Source organism: Brassica napus, chromosome A9 (assembly GCF_020379485.1).
Source record: "Brassica napus cultivar Da-Ae chromosome A9, Da-Ae, whole genome shotgun sequence".
NCBI lineage: Eukaryota > Viridiplantae > Streptophyta > Magnoliopsida > Brassicales > Brassicaceae > Brassica > Brassica napus.
In genome coordinates, this window is record NC_063442.1 from 13,961,095 (window position 1) to 13,980,874 (window position 19,780).

The 19,780-nt window shown below is 34.5% G+C and overlaps 4 protein-coding genes across 5 annotated transcripts; 3 read left to right on the forward strand and 1 right to left on the reverse strand.

Annotated features, from left to right (window-relative positions):
* The first annotated feature begins 3 nt into the window (after positions 1–3).
* Positions 4–3,140, forward strand: LOC125578073. The gene is made up of 5 exons (XM_048740359.1): positions 4–400; positions 585–785; positions 1,186–2,054; positions 2,174–2,989; positions 3,060–3,140. Exons 1-5 carry the CDS (start codon positions 4–6, stop codon positions 3,138–3,140), a joined length of 2,364 nt encoding a protein of 787 aa, XP_048596316.1.
* Positions 3,141–5,161: 2,021 nt separating this feature from the next.
* On the reverse strand, positions 5,162–8,932 carry LOC106441529. The gene is made up of 8 exons (XM_022714505.2): positions 8,018–8,932; positions 7,284–7,916; positions 6,926–7,051; positions 6,808–6,861; positions 6,484–6,609; positions 6,052–6,422; positions 5,866–5,947; positions 5,162–5,779 (listed from the first exon to the last, which is right to left on the reverse strand). Exons 1-8 carry the CDS (start codon positions 8,930–8,932, stop codon positions 5,162–5,164), a joined length of 2,925 nt encoding a protein of 974 aa, XP_022570226.2.
* Positions 8,933–9,268: 336 nt separating this feature from the next.
* LOC106427444 (WAT1-related protein At5g45370) lies at positions 9,269–11,127 on the forward strand. Its single transcript, XM_013868178.3, has 6 exons — positions 9,269–9,634; positions 9,753–9,815; positions 9,898–10,014; positions 10,106–10,547; positions 10,645–10,796; positions 10,904–11,127. The coding sequence occupies exons 1-6, from the start codon at positions 9,420–9,422 to the stop codon at positions 11,067–11,069; spliced, it is 1,155 nt and encodes a 384-aa protein (XP_013723632.1). The 5' UTR covers positions 9,269–9,419; the 3' UTR covers positions 11,070–11,127.
* Positions 11,128–16,752: 5,625 nt separating this feature from the next.
* Positions 16,753–19,206, forward strand: LOC106427441 (WAT1-related protein At5g45370-like). 2 transcript variants are annotated; one of them, XM_013868175.3, is made up of 7 exons: positions 16,753–17,077; positions 17,145–17,186; positions 17,800–17,862; positions 17,937–18,053; positions 18,128–18,569; positions 18,688–18,839; positions 18,958–19,206. In XM_013868175.3, exons 1-7 carry the CDS (start codon positions 16,869–16,871, stop codon positions 19,124–19,126), a joined length of 1,194 nt encoding a protein of 397 aa, XP_013723629.2. In that variant the 5' UTR covers positions 16,753–16,868; the 3' UTR covers positions 19,127–19,206. The 2 variants fall into 2 exon arrangements, with proteins under 2 accessions (XP_013723629.2, XP_013723630.2); XM_013868176.3 differs by lacking the exon at positions 17,145–17,186 and having other exon boundaries at positions 16,754–17,077.
* Positions 19,207–19,780: the final 574 nt, after the last annotated feature.

The window sequence follows — 19,780 nt, forward strand, 5'->3', positions numbered from 1 at the left end:
CGGATGTATTATAAAGTTGAATACTTAATAACTGCAAACTATGTGCGAACAGGGTTAGAGACCGCTAGGATTGGATCTCCAGTGGGTCCCCTTAACCCATCTCCTAGTATATTTCGTCAGGCATCCGCAGATGATGGGTTCCCTAGAGAGCATCAGACCTATATACCTAATTGGGGAGAGGTTGGAGTTGGTCCTGGGTTCTGGGAAAACATGCTAGGTGAAGGTTACGTTTTGCCAAGCTCAAGTGGTATGAATGTCCGTGCAAATGTCAATGTTAACAGCGTCGGCGAAGGTCTTAATATTTCGGTGGCATCTCCACCGGCGAGACCCACATATATTGTTGATATTGAAGGATCTTCAACAGGCTCTTCATCTGATGCAGCGGTTAACAAAAATGCAGGTATTGTGGCATAAGAGTATGGTTGTAAATAGTTGGAAGAACATGTATTGTTAACAATATATACTAGTTAGCAAATAGTATGTATTACCGGCTTTATTCCGTAATAACGGTTATATAAAGAAATATCCCGATATTTATAATAAACATAGATGACACAACCGAGTCCTTTTCCATTTGTTTGTAGGTCTGGCACCAAGGGAGTGTGGTGTGTGGGAAACAAACGAAATGCCAAACGTGCATATAATCGACGAGGACCCTTTACCTGCATATGGTCGGGCTGAGCCCGAAAATATGGTTTACGAGGTGCCCGTCATCAACGTTGTTGAAGATGACACTTCTCGCATCGACATCGAAGATACAAGCTCTGAAATCGCCGGAGGGAATGGTGGGTTTGAACCTTTGCCCTAAAGAAAATGAACTAGGGTCGTTAACTTTTTGTGTGAAATATTTGGTTATGTTTGTTTGTTGTGGTTAATCGGCGGGGGCGTAAATTTTTTGGAAGTAATATGTAATCTGGCTTTAAACCAGCGGAACTTAGAATGTATAATTATGGAAGCAATATATATAATGTGAAATATTTGCATCTAAATATTTTGACTCGGTTTTTTAAATTACAATTTTATAAGAACAAAGTCGTTTGTAGAAACAAATATGTAGAATAATATTTGCATCTGTATATATAATGTTAAATATTTGCATCTATATATTTTGACTCAGTTTGATAAATTATGATTTTTTAAGAACTCAATAATTCCTAACGGTTCTTCAACTCAATCACATTGTAGGAAACCGTAAGGACTCAAACCTTAATCCTGAACCAAACGTCTTATTTGCCGGGATGGTGTTTAAGAATAGAGAAGAATTCAAGCAGCATATGGCAATGTATGCCATTAAGAACAAGTTTAGGTTTAGGAATAGCCGATCATGTCCAGAGGGAATGGTGCTTAGGTGTTTCAGCAGGACGTGCAACTGGCGAGTATATGCAGCACTTCTCAAGAACACGCAACTATATGAGATACGCACAGTGGAACTCAGGCATACCTGCTCGGTTGATGACAGATCCGGATACCAGACACAAGCAACGCACACTGTTATAGGCGGCATAATGAAAGCACAGTTTGCTGGACGAGGAGCAGGCCCGAGACCTAATGAGATCATGCAGGCCATGCGGGGTAACCATGACGTCAACATTTCCTATTGGAAAGCTTGGAGGTCGCGTGAGTTTGCTTTGGATTATGCCAAAGGAACTTGTGGCGCATCGTACAACCTCCTTCCTGGTTATCTTGAGAAGCTGATCCATTCAAATCCGGGCACAATCACAGCAATGCATACAGAGTACGCTGAAGGGATAGGCCACAAATTCAAATACTTGTTCCTTGCTTTGTCTGCCTGCGTAGAAGGATACAAGTCAATGAGGAAGGTGGTGATTGTGGATGGTACGCATTTGAGAGGTAAATATGCCGGATGTTTATTGACAGCATCAGCTCAAGATGGTAATTATCAAGTGTTTCCCATAGCGGTAGCAGTGGTGGATGGTGAGAACGACAAAGCTTGGGAATGGTTTTTAAAAAACCTTACACAGTTTATTCCTAACGAGGAGGAGGTTGTCTTTGTTTCTGATAGACATCCTTCAATTTACTACGCAATTGCAAAGGTAATACCCGCAATAACCTAGAAATACGAAGGTTTACGTATATAACCGGTTATATATACAAATCGGCTTAAGTACAAACTTTGTTGTTAACTGATACAGACATTTTGGATCGTATTCAGGTTTATCCTCTTGGAAAGCATTGCGCTTGTATCCTCCACCTAAAGAGGAATATCCGGACACACTTCAAAGACAAGCACCTTGGATATCTCGTTGGGAAAGCAGCACGGGCTTACCGTCTTTCGGAGTTCTACAAGACATTCACCGAGATAAAAAGGGTAAATGCAGCGTGTGCTGACTACCTAATTGGAATTGGGTTCGAGCACTGGGCAAGGTCGCATTTCACAGGGGACCGCTACAACGTTATGACAAGTAACGTTGCGGAGACGTGGAACTCAGTTCTCCGTGAAGCTAGAGAATTTCCTATTTTGTCGCTGGTGGAGTACATAAGATCAAAGCTGATGCACTGGTTTTCATTAAGAAGACAGATAAAGGCAACAGGAAGCAGCATATTAACACCTCGGGTCGTGGAGATAATGACGGCTAATTTTGAAAACAGTGGAGGGTTTAGTGTCAGCTTGGTCGAGACCGGAGAGTATGAGGTTAAGGAAAGAGATGGAGATATGTATCATGTCAGTCTTAACACTAAAACATGCACATGCTACGAGTTTCAAACGCTTATGATTCCATGCACACACGCTATCGCTGCAGCGACAAGGTACAAGGTCCCGGTAGAAACTTTGGCTTGTGAATATTATAGTTTGGCTTACTACAGGGAAGCTTACTCTATCCCCATAAATCCGGTTGTCGAAATTGAGAATGTGGAGACCCTGGCAAGCGACGCTTCAGACAACGTCGTCAAAATCCATCCTCCAACAACCAGAAGGCCCCCCGGACGGCCCAGAAAAAGCAGGATACAATCTCGTGGGGAATATGAGGTACGAGGTTTATATATGTTGTTGTTATATCGTACATATTAAGCTAAATCAGAGCAATTGGGTTGTTCAGGGCGGAGGAAAGAGAAACACTAAGTGTGGTAGATGCAAGGGCTTAGGTCACAACCGAGCTACTTGCAAAATGCCGATATAACAAAGACAAGTGATGTTTGGTGGGGATTTGAGTACCTCGGATGATGAAGGTGTATGCATGAGGAGGTGGGTCTGTTACTGGGCAGATTGAATAAGAAGTTCTTAATGTATAATATTAACCAGTTAAGGGTTGAGGAGTGGGTAAGTTAATGCCCGAGGTTGTATATAGAATGAAACTAAAATAAAAAATCCCCATCTTTGTTTGTATTAAATGTTATATTATGAAGTTTGTTGCTTTATTGGTCGTCTCTATCCGGTTGCAAACAATGTTGACAGTGAAAAACGAATATCCGGTTATGTTGTTATTTTTCTACCAACGAAATTTCTATGTTTATATAAGTTATAGACTTCTAACATAAGAAGCTTTATATTTTAAAAAAAATAAACGAAAGCAAGATTTAGATCTGAATCCTATTACATTGGAAAGATACATAGTGAGAAAACCTAATAATAATAAGGGAACGATATGTTTATTAACGCTTTAATATGAACATCCGTATCTGAGATAGTATAGGAGAAAAGCTTGAAAACAGTATTTGAAACTGTAATAGTTAACCGGTTACAATGTTAAAGTGACCGGTCAATTTTGATATCCGGTAATATCATTTCCAATGTAACTTACAATATGACAATGTTTACTAAAATGTTGCATAATGCTTCGAAGTCTAATATTGCGTATTACATTTGAAAGATTTGAAATGCCAAGAACTAGTAACAAAAGTTCTGTTTAAAAATATAATTACATCATCCAGTGCCACAGAAATTTTGTAAAGATTTGTTGGTAACGTCACAAATTTGTGTTCATTTACAGAGTGATAAATATAAAATAATACATGTAAGGCTACCGTTTACCAATTAAATCGTTGAGATTGTGAAAGCGGGAACACGCATTACTACCAATGCCAAAGTTTTCGCTATGCTTATACATAGAGAAAAATCTGGAATTGATAGAAATACGTGCTCCCGTTGACACAATGCCATCGACTATAAAGATAAAGAACGGAAGTATCAGGTTTTAGTCACAAAAAATTATGGCCAAGCCAGTGCGCTACCGAAGACAAAAGAAAACACTTCTCTTCAACACAGTTTCAGTGTGATCCGCATGGTTCCTATAAACGGTTACCGAGAAATTAGTGTTCGAAAATATGTTCAGAATGTATCATAATCGTAAATTTCGCTATTTAAATAAATGGAGGATAAGTCAATGATATAAAACAAAAATTGATAAGCACTTGTATTACCTTATCAGATCAACGAACAGTGTTGGTGACTCCAAAAAAATACAAGCATGGGTGACAGTTACAAGAAAATTGCCGATAAAATACATCTTCTCCTTACGAAGAAGATGTGCAACTCCTTGGTGTAGAGATAACATTTGAGGGAACGTATGTATTTATAGATAGAAGAAGTTATAAAGATAACATACATTATTCATGTGTATGCGTAGGGATACTTGTGTATTGTGGTGTCATTTATGGAGCATTAATATGGTAGCTATGTGATGCCATAGGAGGAACATATATCTGAAAGACCATGTGCGGTCAGTAATGCTTGGCCTTAGGTTAATTTTTCGGATGTGGGAAAGGGCAAATTGTGACTGAAACCGTAGAAGGAAAAATTGGTTACAAGTTGGTTGGGAGATATGGGAATTAAATGGTAACACACATAAATGGGGTAGGTATGTGTATTAAATAAGAAAATATTAATTCTTGTTTACCCAACGACTTGGGTAGGTACGAGTGTTGAAAAGGAAAACATGAAATCTTCCTTCATAAAATTGAAAAGCGGTATTAGGATATCCAGATATTTTATGCACAAAGCCGGATAGTCATCATATCAGTTTTTATAGATAGTGCAATGAAAGAAACGATGTTTGAAAGTCAACATGGAAAGTCTAAAAATATTCAGAACAATGTATGGATAAGTGAACGATACAAATAACCAGCAGAGAAGCAGAGCATAGATAGTACCCAAAGTAACAAATGAGACAAGAGTCAGAGGTCTCGGTTATGCCAAGTCCTTCTACAGCTTCTCGTGTAGTTCATACAACATCACAGCAACACGGTGAGCTTCTTCCGTGAGAAGAGTAGGAGTGATACACCTGCACGATTCAAGGCCAAATATTGCATGGGTCTGCATGAGCAAGATTGAGGTTAGGGCAGAGTGTGATGGGTTGGTGTTTTGAGCAACGACTTTGGGTCTTTCTATCACCACCCCATGATAAGCAGTAGTGTTCGAAATCCGCCCGGTACGCTTCAGAAGAGAGGGGATCATCTCCGCAAAAGGGCGCAGCTGTGTAGCTATTTCAGAGTCGGAGCGGATCGATATATTGCAATCAAGGACAGTTAGCTTCCATGCGGTGCAGTCAAAACATACACCTACCCACTGTTTATTGCCTAAATCAAATGGAAAGTAGTAATGGGTCACTGCTGCTCCCGTTGGGTTGTCCTTTCGAAGAAGCTCAAAAAGTCCTTTCGGGAAAGGATATGCATCAGGAGTTTTCGAACGGCTGAACTTTGGAAAATGCTTGAACAACAATGCAACATATCTGCTGTCAAGAAACTCTGGAATCCGCCCAAGGCTCGAATGTTGCTGCATGTTGCATGTGGCGCGAACAAAGCGCACCAATATGTCAACAACCTGATTAAGAGATCCAAAAACAATTAATTTTATATGCAGCTTTGATTCCGTAAGGATAATCCAATAACTCTGAATGTCAAGTATACCCTAGCTGGCAATGAACGGGTGAGCTCAACAATTCCTGTGATGTCCTTCGAAGTGACCGCCAGGCCGGCAATATTGATAACACTATTAGTATTGGACAACATAAATAGCCAACATCAGTATATGTTATCCGGTTTTTTTAAACAAATAATATAAGACTTAAAAATGTTGTTACAGGGGTAACTTACAATGGGGTGCTTATCTTGTCCGCGAGATTAGAGAATTTGGACATAACCACAGCAGGGTCGGAGTAATCACAAAAAGGGGGTTGGGCAGCACGAGCACGGCTTAGTATATCAGCTCCACAGTGGTAGTCTTTCACAAGACCAGCTGGAACAATCTTAGGGCGCTTGCTTTTCCGGCATAAGAGAGGAGCGAATGGGTTAGGGGATGGACCGTCATTGGTGTGTTCATCAACATGTTCATCGCCATGGTCAGCGACAGTGTCAAATATTAGATCGCATGCCGGCCCAGACAGAGGTGGGTTCTCTGGTTGCGTCAGCCCAAGAGAGAAAGATGGTTCCTGAATATTGCGGATGCCGAAACTCAGCCCTCCATCCTATATGTATCGAGTTATTAGGTAAATAACTTAACAGGAAATACAGAGTAATATAACTTACCGCAGTTTTGGAAGCATTATTGGTCTGACCAGTGACTGATACAGTGGGCCGATCGAGATATTGCCCATCTGTCTGACACCCAACAGGCTGCAGGGAAGTCTCGTGAAAAATCTCTCCGGTTTGGCCCTGCAATGGTGAGGTAGGGAATGGATATAGGATAACAAAATACATGTTCAATACTAACCATAATGAACAAAATATGGAATGTATAAGGCAAAGCATGTAATTCGACTACCAACTATAATAATTGATTCCCGTTAACAGTGTGATGTGTGTATGGCCATTTGATATCCGGTTAATTATAGATAGATTAAGACATCTTACATGAGATAAAACGGAAGCTTGAGAAGGATGGGCATCCAAATTACGAACAACCTCCTGTACATATTTATATGGTAAATTAACTTATCTTTAAATGGAGAATTGAATGCATGAATCATACCGATTCTTTGGTTGCTTCCTTTGTGTGACTATTGGCGGATAAAGTGGTGTCTTGGCCGGGAGAATTTTGCGTTTGCAAAACGAAAGGCAACCGTGAAGCAGCAGGACAAGTCCTCCCATCTGAGCCCTGCAACAAAAGGGAAGGAAGATTATCAAAAAAAGAGGGAGAGAAATTTTTATAATTCTCACGTGGGTTTTGCATTGAATATACGTGCACTTAAGTATATCCGGTTTTTTAAAAGTCCAACCAAATACATCACCGTTTTGAGAGCATAATAACCGGATATACGTATACTCATTACTAATGCAACAGGTAGAAAGTGAATGGACGTATTGAACAAGTTTGTTTGAAAACTAACTGGACAAACTGATGCATTCCGTGGGGGCGTGGAGTATTGACTGAGACTCCCAATAACTTGAGCAATAATGTCATCGTTTGGGTCAGGGTGGGGGTGGACGATATCTACCTTACGTTGCACATGGTTAGTAGTGTCAACGTCGGGCTGTGTCGGTTGTGTTGGGGCATTAGCACTGTTGTGTATCTGCATTACAGAGCGGATGACTTCGTCTTTGAAGTTGTTAAGCAGATTTTGAATTGAAACCATGACAGTGGTGTCAAAGGAGGCAAATTTTGTCGCAGTATCTTCAGCCATAGAAACAGCTTTGGCCACATTCGCTTCAACTCTTTCAACCTCAGGTTTGAGCATAGACAGAACAATGGCTGCAATACGCTTATCCTCGACTGTCTCTGTGTTAGTCTGAGTTTTCGTTTTCCTCTTCTGCTTTCCCCCAGCTCTCCCTAGCTCACGCATTCTTTCAACATCCAGTTTAGTAGCACCACCTTTGAACATCTCAGCAGTAAAGGGGTGACTCTGCGCTATTAGTTTCAGAAGATTCTCAACTTTGACGTCTAAGACCTCGTCAGCCCAAACAAGATTGGCCGGAATTAAGGGCCGATCCGGGTCTTCTGGGATTATGCTTCTCACTATAACCTGGAGGAATCATATAAGAAATAAACAGTAGCATCAGTTCGCAGCTGAAATATAAAGCATGTATCTATATTAATGTCAAGGACCGATGAGAGGAGACATACATTAGTCTTTTTGTCTATTTCACGTGCATGACCAGGGCTTAATGTCTTCTTTTTGGTCTTCTTGTGGGTGAAATCATCATCGTCATCACAGCTATCGGATTCAGAAGATGAGCAGGTTTCCAAAACAACTGCGGTTAGATCCGGTACAGCCTCTATCATAACCAGCTGGAGTGCCAATGCAAATCCTTTAACTGCTATAGTATTCTGCGATAGGGATACCTCATCCCTCTGCTTAATACTCCCAATAAGCATTTCAAACGCAAGTCGCCCCCAGGGAAACGAATAGAACTCCTCAAGATCTACCATGGCCTCTGCATGTTCTTTAATCATCTTCATCTTCAGATTCGTAGCGAGTAGAACAGAAGACACAATTGCAAGACATGCAAGCTTAATCCGTACTTCTTTCTCGGTAACCGTTTTTCTTCTAAGCATTTTCAAGGCTGTTGAAACGCGAAGATCCTCCGATTTGCCAAATAACTCTGGCCAATAGGGTTTGACGTTTTTGTTCTTCTTCGACCTTACGACAGAGCTTTTAGGATATTCACCGCAGTTGAGACCGGTTACAATGGCGAACTCTCGAAGAGAAAACCTAATCGGTTTACCAGCAAACCGGAACCAGGCTTCGTGTTTTTTCTCCACTTTTAATTGTCTAGATAAGATGTACCTAGTAAATCTTCCAGAAAAGCCGGGTTTCTCGGCGATGTCAACAATCTTGCCAAAGGGAGACTTGCGTAGTGTCTGAATCTCGTCTTCTTCGAGGGAATTAAGAATGTGATTAATTGCCCTGGAGGATTGATATGTAAGAACCCTAACTCCAACCGGTTCTTCACCGGCGGCAAACATCATATCCGGTATGGGAGGCACTGCATCTGTAACATCATCTTCTGGAAGATCGACGAGGCGACATGAGACCATTTCTGAAAAAAACTGCAGAGGTTTTGGAGAAAAATGAACGGTCTTACGGAGGTTATGAAAATGTTTGAGGGTTTCGTAGAAGTTGGGAGAAGATATTTGAAAATTAAATATTAAATTTAGTTATTTTTTGGGTTTTGTAAAGGCTTTGTAAATGTAACTGAGAACATTATTACGAACAGAAGCGTGCTTGACTAAACCGACAACATGTCATTCTAACTGACCGATATGCAGCAATAGGGATAGCAATGGTATTTTTATTTTCCCGGTTCATTCAAAAGTGGAAATGTCTACTTACCTAAATAACTGGCATATGATAGTCATCCAGTGCAATTACTCTTTTATTTTTCTTAAAAAACATTGTTCTTACTTCTTCTCAATAATAAGAAGATAATTTTGACTTCAAAACAGAGCAAAAAATAATCTCAAAAAGGATTAGAATTTAGAGTTTGGTTCTCTTTCTCTGGTCGGAGACAGAAAGGTAAGAAAGATGGCAGCTCCGGTGATAACAAACGGCGGTGAAGCGACGGAGAGGCAAGCTCGAATGGCGCATTCAGCAATGACCTTGGTTCAGCTAATTAATGGCGCTTATCATGTGATTACAAAAGTAGCTCTTAACGTTGGAATCAATCAGCTCGTCTTCTGTGTCTTCCGCGATCTTATTGCTCTCTCCATCCTCGCTCCTCTCGCTTTTTTCCGCGAAAGGTTTCATTTTTTTCTTTTTATTTGGTCAATGCAATTTCTTGATGATTGGGTTACATGTAATGTTCTGTTTTTAAGACAAAAAGGAATAACCATAGTTGTTCTTTTGATGGTCTTGTAGAGGGATAAGACCTCCTATGAGTAGAAGGGTTCTCTTTTCACTCTTCTTCCTAGGTTTAGCAGGGTAAGTAACCATATCATTTGATTAACCAGGTTCTCATCATCTTGTTTATGTAGATTTTAATGCCATTCTATCTTAATCTTAGGATATTTGGGAACCAGTTACTATTTCTTATGGGTTTGTCATACACAAATCCAACTTATGCAGCTGCTATTCAACCATCCATCCCAGTATTTACCTTTATATTAGCTGTCATGATGGGGTAAGTCTAAATTTTCCTCAACATTTACAATATAAAATGTATATATGTATTCAATCTTATTTTGCTGTGTCTTTCCTTATTTTATATGCAGTACAGAGAAAGTGAACTTGTGTAAAATAGAGGGCCTAACGAAAGTTATAGGTACTCTAGTTTGTGTTTCCGGTGCGATGGTGATGGCTCTGTTCCGTGGTCCAGCCTTGTTTGGAGATAAAGATTCAGACCTTACAGTAAACAGACTAATCATTGATAGAAGTCAACCTGAGCTTCATGGTTGGTTAGTCTCTAGCTTTGTTGGTCTTGGGCTTGATCTATGGCACATTGGAGTTATATGTTTGATTGGAAACTGCATGTGTATGGCGGCTTTTATTGCTGTCCAAGCGCCAGTTTTGAAGAAGTACCCTGCCTACCTTTCGGTTACAGCGTATTCATACTTCTTTGGTGCATCAATAATGATCACAACAGCGTTTGTGTTTGTTAGAGAGCCTAAAGAGTGGCACTTGACACAATCTGAGATTCTTGCCGTTATATTTGCGGTAAAAAGTTTGTTGCAACATGTTTATTTTTTTGGGTATGTTTTACATAAAAAACTAAAGCTTTCTTCTGAGTATTTTTTTGTTTATTGATTCTCAGGGAGTGTTTGCATCAGCTCTGAACTATGGACTCTTGACTTGGTCTAATAAAATTCTTGGAGCTGCTTTGGTTTCTCTATACAACCCTCTTCAGCCTGCAACATCTGCTTTTTTATCCACAATTTTCCTTGGCAGCCCAATCTATCTTGGAAGGTTTATTGCTTGCATCTTTGATCCATCCTTACACACAACCTCTTACTCCCTTCTTCTTATACATAATCTTTTAAAATGGATTGTCTTTCTTTCTTTCTCATGTGCAGCGTTGTGGGTGGAGTACTCATCATTTCAGGGCTTTATATGGTTACTTGGGCATCTTACAGAGAACAACACACAACAGTTTCAGGAAATGTGATTGCTTCTTCCAGTGATGTAAGAGTTTCGGAACCTTTGATTTACAGAGATGGGACTGGTGAAAAAATTGCGTAAAAAGACAATTCAGTTATACTGTCAGAGAAGAAGTATATAACAGACAGTTTTTTCTACACTTAGCTTTGTTCGATTTGATCTCTTAAACAGCTGCTTGCTTGATTTTTCATTCAACTGAAGCAGTAGAAATTATCAATAGAATTGATAGATAAGTTCTAATTTGAGATTAGCCAAACAGAATCAAGATCATGGCTATTCTTATCAAGAAATAACGACTCAATATTAGTGGCTTATGTTGCAAATTGCAAGAATATAATTGTTGAAAAACAGAAGAAAGTGGATTATTTGAAGGGATATAATTGTATCCAATTGTTTTTGCCTAAACATTTCTATTAATTTTAAAGAGTTAACTAGAGATTGATCCATGCACCTGCGCGGATATCGATTTTTACATTCTTATTTACTGATATTTGTTTTTCATAATTACTGTTATATTTTTTCCGTTCTGAAATGTAAGATGTTTAGAAGAAATTTTATGTTTCAATATGTAAGATGTTTTCATATTTTTAGGTAGCTTTAACTTTATCAAAATCTGTGTAACCAATCAAATTTAATAGTTCTATTTTGTAATTGGTTACATAGTTTTAATTTATAGTTTTAATAATATTTTTTAGATAAAAAATAATTTTTTTAATAAGAGTGTTTTACCTAAAATATCTTATATTTAGGAACAAAAAGAGTATATTTTAGATGAGTCATAATATAACTATTGTATTCAAAAGACATGGACCGAATCGAGTAATATGGTTATTTTTTGGTACAAATATCTGAATCCGTTTCAGATATATTTGTTATTTAGATATTTTTAGGTTCCTATACATCAGAATCAAACTCATGCAGATCCAGAAAGACTCAACTCAAAACCCACACATAAATTTATAATACTCAAGCGGAGTCTAATTAAAAAAAAAAGATACCCGAAAAGAACGACCAATATCGAAATAGACAGCCAATGTTCATGCATCTTATATATTAAAACAGAAGTCACAACCTTCATTCATGTGTGATTTTTTAAAAAATGGACCTAATGGACCTATTCCTAGAAAGTCATATTACATTTAATCTTTAATCTTATCATTTAAATTTTGGGTCTACTAAAACTTTTTATTGGACTATCAATAATTAGATTTAAACAATAGATGATTCATTAGATTTATAGATAATATAAATTAAATAGATATAATTTTAATGTTGTAATACTATACCTCGATATGTTAATTATTTAAATATTTATTGATGTTAACTTTTAAATTATAAAGATTGTTTTTAAATAACAAAAATCATATTATGTAACAATGATTAATCTTTACCACTTTAAACCAATGAAAACAAATTCTAAACTATATAGTTTATTTTAAAAATTTAACAAAACCTTAATGTTTAAATATTTACTCAATAATGTAAATCTATAAAGCGAAAAGTTTAATTTTTAAAAAACTTTCTAAATTTGTGAAATGTTACAATATCTTTGGATATGACAATAAAATAATATTTTACTAATCTTTATATATATAGTTATGATTTTAATAATGAAATAATAATCCGAAAATATATATAGAAGAAGATACAAATACACGTGAAAGTTTGAAACAATCTATTCAATGAAAAAATATACCGTAAACTTATTATGTTTTAAAAACTAATAGACACATATATATTATAATATATACCAATTTAAAATCGAAAAGAATGTTTATATAAAAATAAATAAAACGAACAACCCGCGCGGTTGCGCGGATCGAGATCTAGTCTATACTATTAAAAGGAAAGGAATCCTAAAAATCTACTTAAACAAGGTTGTTGGACCTATTCATTTTTTATTTTGCTCTTATATCCTATTGTTTATTATCCTATTTTTGTGGACACCGTTATTTTCCAAAAATATCCTAATAATAATGCCTACTATCTAGGATTCATATTTTGAAGTGTTATTAAATTAGTGATTACAAACCTTACTATTCCCAATATGTTTAAACACTATTTTATTAAATAAAGTTGACATATCCATTTTGGTTCATGAATAAGAGCCCATCAAACTGTTATACACAAATCAGGCATTGATCTTTTCTTCCACCTACAAATAATAAAGAGCAACGGACTTTAGAGCCGCAACATTAAAATGTTATTAGTAATTATTCAAAATGTCATATAAGAAAGTTTTGATGATGGGGAACAAAATTAAACAATAATTTTATCATATACAAATTAGTAGAAAAAAGTTTTAGCCACATATGTTATTATTTAGAATATAATTACTCAAAATTATAGTATAACAATGTACTGCAATAATATGACTATAGCCCATCAGAATCATGTATATCGAATTCGACCACATGATATATTATTTTTTAAGAAATAAAATTAATTTATTTGAGACCATAGGTTTGTTTCTTTTAAATTTTGTTAGATTCAAATCTTTTTTATAAAGACTACCTCCAATAATAGTGAATTTTTGGGGGTTTTTACCAGATTATATCAGATTTTTAATTAATATATTTTTAAAAAAATCTGAACCATATTATATACAGGATACTGGGTCTATTGTTAGACCACGACCCCGAGTCGGATAGGAAAACACTTCTTAAAATTCAAACATCATAATAGACAACTCTTAAATTATTTTTTCTAGTAAAAATTTATAAATTCATGTGCAAATTTTACGAAATTGTCAACAAAAAGATACTCGTGCTTTGAAAACGGATCAAAAAGTAGTACATTTTAAATTGAATATATATAAAAATAGTATATATTGATGGTTAGAACTATGATACAAATATGTGACAATAGAAACTCATTTTCAATTTAAAATCACCAACTCTTATCGTTACTACATTTCAATAATGAAAACACATTGTTCTTTATTATAGAATATATATATATATATATACTATTAAATCACACATATAATCTTTAAGTCTATTTCAAACAAATACCGCACTTTGATTTTTTTTGTGAAAAAAAAAACATAAAGTTTTAAGATTCGAAACAAACGATAAATGTAGTTTTTAAATCAATATTGGATTAATAGGTGAAAAAACAAACCCGCACTTTTAAGTGCGGATCAAAATCTAGTAACTGATTTTATAAACTAATAAAAATAACTATTTCTATGTGTTTCACTAAATTAAGTGAAATAGAAAGAGTTTGTTATTTAGTAAAATAATTATATGGAGTGAAAAATTAAGTGGCAATAAATATAATACATAGATATGTCTTTGAATTATATTTTTGGTTACGTAATTTTCTATCGATTGAAAGTAAAAAAAAAGTTTAACAAACTAAACGAACATTTAACCATATGCAAAACCCAATTATTTTACATTTTTAATTTTATAATTGACACAAAATTAACGTTAACTAACTAATAAATAAAAATCTGTACTATTATTATTATGATAATATAATTAATGATGTGATGTATTGTTAAGATAATATAATTAATAAAATTATTAAATCGAGTGAAATATGAAAAAACAATTAATGTAATTACTAAAAGGATATTATACTTATTTTTTATACTGCTATCTATATTTCTAAATAATTCTCATTTATATTGGTATTCATGTTTCCAAAAAGTATTAAAATGTACTTCAATTTTTGTATAAATTTTAATATACAAGACAGAGAAATTTTACAGACCTATATATGCTTGTTCGATTTGATCAATTTTAATACTAGATGTAGATTTGTTTTTTTTATATATCGACACTAGATGTAGATCAAAAGTGAAGTTGGAACGGTTTAGTAGAGAGATGATTAGGATGAATTAATGTATAATTTCTTATGTGAGAAATGTATAAATGAAAAAAAATTGTTCTCAATATATAAACAGGATATCAAAGGTTATTGTATCCAAACAAATCTACAAATTTTTTAAAAAGTTTACGTCAAAAGTTCCAAAAGTTCCTTAAATTGCAAATAAAAATATTTATTTGTACAGTTTAAACGGGAAAAACAATATAAAAAATGCAAGAACAATATGAATAGGACTAAAACGACATGGTATAAATGGACAAATTGGGGTGTAGAAAAGTTGGAGATGCATAGTCACTACACTACATTATTGCTTTGAATGGACAAATTGGAGTGTCCACTTGTTATCTGGATAAACAACATGATTTTTCATTTCTTCAAACAAATCATTGTTATTTGGATAAACAACTTATTTTCTTCAAGAAATTTCCATGAAAATATATTTATGTTTTCTTCTTTTTAAAATTATTTACAGCACCGTGCGAAACATTTTAGAGGCATAAGGCAACAAATATTTTCTTAAAAGTCAACATTAATAATTTAAGTTTAGTTTAAAAATGTTGAAAAAAAAAGTTTAGTTTAAAAATATTTAATCATAAGTAAAATTTAAATGATAAGATTATTTTACATAATTGCTAGTTTATTAATTTAATAAAAAACTTGGTATTAAAAGCAAAGATTAAAGTATATCTTAAAACTAATTATTAAATTTTGAGTTATAACATAATAAATTAGTTAAGAGTAATTACCATAACTAAAATGAAGACTGAACTTATGTTAAAACCTTATTATGTGAGATTTATAGTGGTTAATTACATAAATTTACTACAATTAGTGGCCCTTAAAAGTTTAGATTATGTTGGGGCCTAAGACCAATGCATTATATAACCACACGAGATTTTGATCGGAACAATCGTAAGAGAGTGAAGTACTAGATCTTGGAATTTGCATGAAGACATATATTTACCAACTTCACATTTCAGCTCTAAACATTTTACTTTGTTTAGGAATTATATAAAACCCCCACTTGGAAAGAGATGATTTGATATTTTTTAGTTTTACATTCGGTAAATTGATATTAAGACAACAATCTTGCTAAAAAGACCAAAAACATACATTTATTTTGGTAATTGTATTTAAACTTTTTTTAAAAATCATTGTTGTTCAAAATTATCTAGACCAAAATAATATATTAACTATATTATACATCTTAAGTTTAGACGCTTACTTCTATATGATACTTTTTTGTGAAAAAATAGACATAGATTGTTAAACTAAACAATAGTGTTGGAGAATTCTAAAAGGAGTTTTGTGTTGAAGGATTCTAAGAAGAGTTGTGATAGAGAAAACCTCTTACAACTTGTGGTGTATTGTAAAATAGATGGATGTTAAGACTTCAGAGTCTAAACTTAAAATGAGAAAATGTAGTTAATATATTATTAAGAAATATTTTAGGATAGCATTAAAAAAGGTTTTGTCATAAATATAGACTCTAAGGATCAAAATAATCAAAATATTTCATTAAAGAGGTAAATATACGATTATACCTATAGGGTTAACTAATCCAAAATATTTTATTAAAGAAGTAAATATTCACTTATAAAATAAAAAATAAATATTAAAAATTTAAAATAAAAATTTGAAAAATAGTTTCAAAAAGTATTTTCGAATTACAAAAAGAAAATTAAAAAAAAAATTTCAAAAAAAAAACTTATAAAAAGTTTGAATTTGAAAACATGTAATCTAAAACTATAAAAGAAAAATTATTTATTTTTATTTGTATTTTATATACCTAGGTTATTAAGAAATTTTTACTTATTAAATGAAATACTTTAGTCATTTTCCTTCTTAAAATCTATTTTTGTGATAAAAATTTGAAAATGATCTATTTAGGAGAATTGTCATGTATTATTTAAGATTATATATTTTTATAATATTCATACTATTTTGAACAACTCAACAACTACGAAGATAAGAGAGAGAAAGAGAAGTCTGACTTGGAAGCAGAGCAAGGTTCTCTTCTTCGATCGGAGGAAGAGAAGCAAGATGTCAGCTCCGATGATCCTAAACGATGCGACGAGGAGGGATGCTAGAAGGGCGCACGCTGCAATGACCTTGTGTCAGCTAATTTACGGAGCTTACCATGTGAGTGCGAAAGTAGCTCTTAACGTTGGTATCAGTCAGCTCGTCTTCTGTGTCTTCCGCGATCTTATTGCTCTCTCCATCCTCGCTCCTCTCGCTTTTTTCCGTGAAAGGTTTCATCTATCAAGCTTCTTTTATTTGGTCAATGCAACTTCTTGATTTTTTTTTTTTTTTTTGCAGCAAATCAAGAAATCTCAATAATAGCTCCATCTTTCTGACTCAGTATTTTTGTTTTATTCTGATTATATTGTTTGATAACTGGATAAAATGTTAGGGAAATACCTTAGGATAACATTAAAAAAGTTTCTATCACAAATATAGACTATAAGAATCAAAATTATCAAAATGTTTCATTAAAGAGGTAAATATACATTTATATCCTTATGGTTAACTAATCCAAATCTTAGGGTTTAGAGTTAAGGGGTGGGGACTTGAGTTTGAAATTTAAAATTTTATAAAATAGAAAATAAATATTAAAAATTTAAAAATACAAATTTTAAAAATAGTTTCAAAAAGTATTTTCGAATTACAAAAAGAAAATTTGAAAAAAAAATTCAAAAAAAAAGTTCGAATTTGAAAACATATAATCTACAACTATAAAAACAAATTTGTTTTTTAACTTTTTTATTTTTTTTATTATTTTTTATATATATCTAGGGTATTAGTGTCATTTTATCTATTAAATGAAATATTTTGGTCATTTTTCTCTTTTTGATCTATTTTTGTGATCAAAACTTGAAAATAGTCTATTTATGAGAATTGACCAAAATGTTATGTTCTGTTTTTAGGACAAAAAAAAACTATAACCATAGTTGTTCTTTTGATGGTTTTGTAGAGGGATCAGACCTCCTATGAGTAGAAGCGTTCTCTTTTCACTCTTCTTCCTAGGTTTAACAGGGTAACTAACCATATCATTTTTGATTTGCCATAATCTTCTAGCATCATCTTTATGCAGCTTCTCAATCTTGATAGGATATTTGGGACTCAATTACTATTTCTTATTGGTTTATCATACACGAATCCAACTTATGCTGCTGCTATACAACCATCCATCCCTGTCTTCACCTTTCTTTTAGCTGTGATGATGGGGTAAGTATCATTTTCCTCAACATTAACATATACATATATTCAATCTTTGAGTGTCTTCTTTCTTATGTATGCAGTACAGAGAAAGTGAACTTGTTTACAATAGAGGGCCTAACGAAAGTTGGAGGTACTCTCGTTTGTGTTTCCGGTGGCTTAGTGATGGTTTTGTTCCGTGGTCCAGCCTTGTTTGGAGATCAAGAAGCAGACTTTACAGTAAACAGACTAATCACTGATAGAAGTAAACCTGAGCTTCATGGTTGGTTAGTTTCTAGTTTTCTTGGTCTTGGGCTTGATCTGTGGCACATTGGAGTTATATGCTTGATTGGAAACTGCATGTGTATGGCTGCTTTTATTGCTCTCCAAATACCTGTTTTGAAGAAGTATCCTGCCTATCTTTCTGTTACCGCCTATTCATACTTCTTTGGTGCATCAATAATGATCACAACAGCATTTGTGTTTGTTAGAGAGCCTAAAGAGTGGCACTTGACACAATCCGAGATTCTTGCCGTTATATTTGCGGTAAAAAGTTTGCAATAACCTATGTAACATGTGCAAAAAAAAAAAAAAGTTTATTTGGGTATGTTTGACACAAAGAGTTCATCTGAGTACTTTTTTTGTTTTTTTTTTTTTTTTTCAGGGAGTGTTTGCATCAGCTCTGAACTATGGACTCTTGACTTGGTCTAACAAAATTCTTGGAGCTGCTTTGGTTTCTCTTTACAACCCTCTTCAGCCTGCAGCATCTGCATTCTTATCGACGATTTTCCTCGGCAGTCCAATCTATCTTGGAAGGTTTCTTGTTTTCATCTTTAACCCTTCCTTACACACATACACTGACACAACATCTTTATCTGTTCCTACTTAGATAGAGTCTCTTATAATCTATTGTCTTTCTTTTTCTCATGTGCAGCGTTGTGGGTGGAGTACTCATCATTTCAGGGCTTTATATGGTTACTTGGGCATCTTATAGAGAACAGCACACAACAGGTTCAGGAAATGTGATTACTTATTCAAGTGATGTAAGAATTTATGAACCTTTGATTCACAGAGAAGAGACTGGTGGTAATAAAATTGGGTAAAAAGACGAGTTTTTTTTTAAAAACTGTTGGACAAGAACTATATCACATTCAGTTGGTTTTACAGTTAAGCTGTGTCGTTATTTCGTTTGGTCTCTTAAATTTCTTTTATTGATTTTAGTTAAACAGAAGCCATAGCAAATTAGCAACAGAGCTGGCAGATAAGTTTTAATTTGAATGCCAACAAAGATAAGATCATGGCTGTTCTTATCTAGAAAGTGACGACTCAGAACTAGTGTCTGATGTTGCAAATTTACCCCATAAGTTTGAAGGGATACAAATAATACCCAATTAAAGACGCCCAACTTTTCTTGAACATCTCAATTATATTAAGATAGAGCACAAAGGCTTTAGAAGATTATAGCCGGAGATATACTCAACGTCAGCAGGACGACTAATGAAACACAGTACAATAAAACAAAAGATAAAAGTGTGCTCGACAGTGTGAAGAAACTTCACTCGAAACTTTGACACGTTACTCAGAACAAGCAACTTACGGCCAGAAATAATATCGATGTTGATAGACCCAAATGAGAGGACTTGAGAGCTGGCAGAATGCACCAATTTTGGTGGTAAGTGATTCTCCTTTACCACTAAAAAAACTTGCTGAAGATGTTCTCCCTTTGACGGGGAAAAGGGTCTCTTTTCTTGGCAATG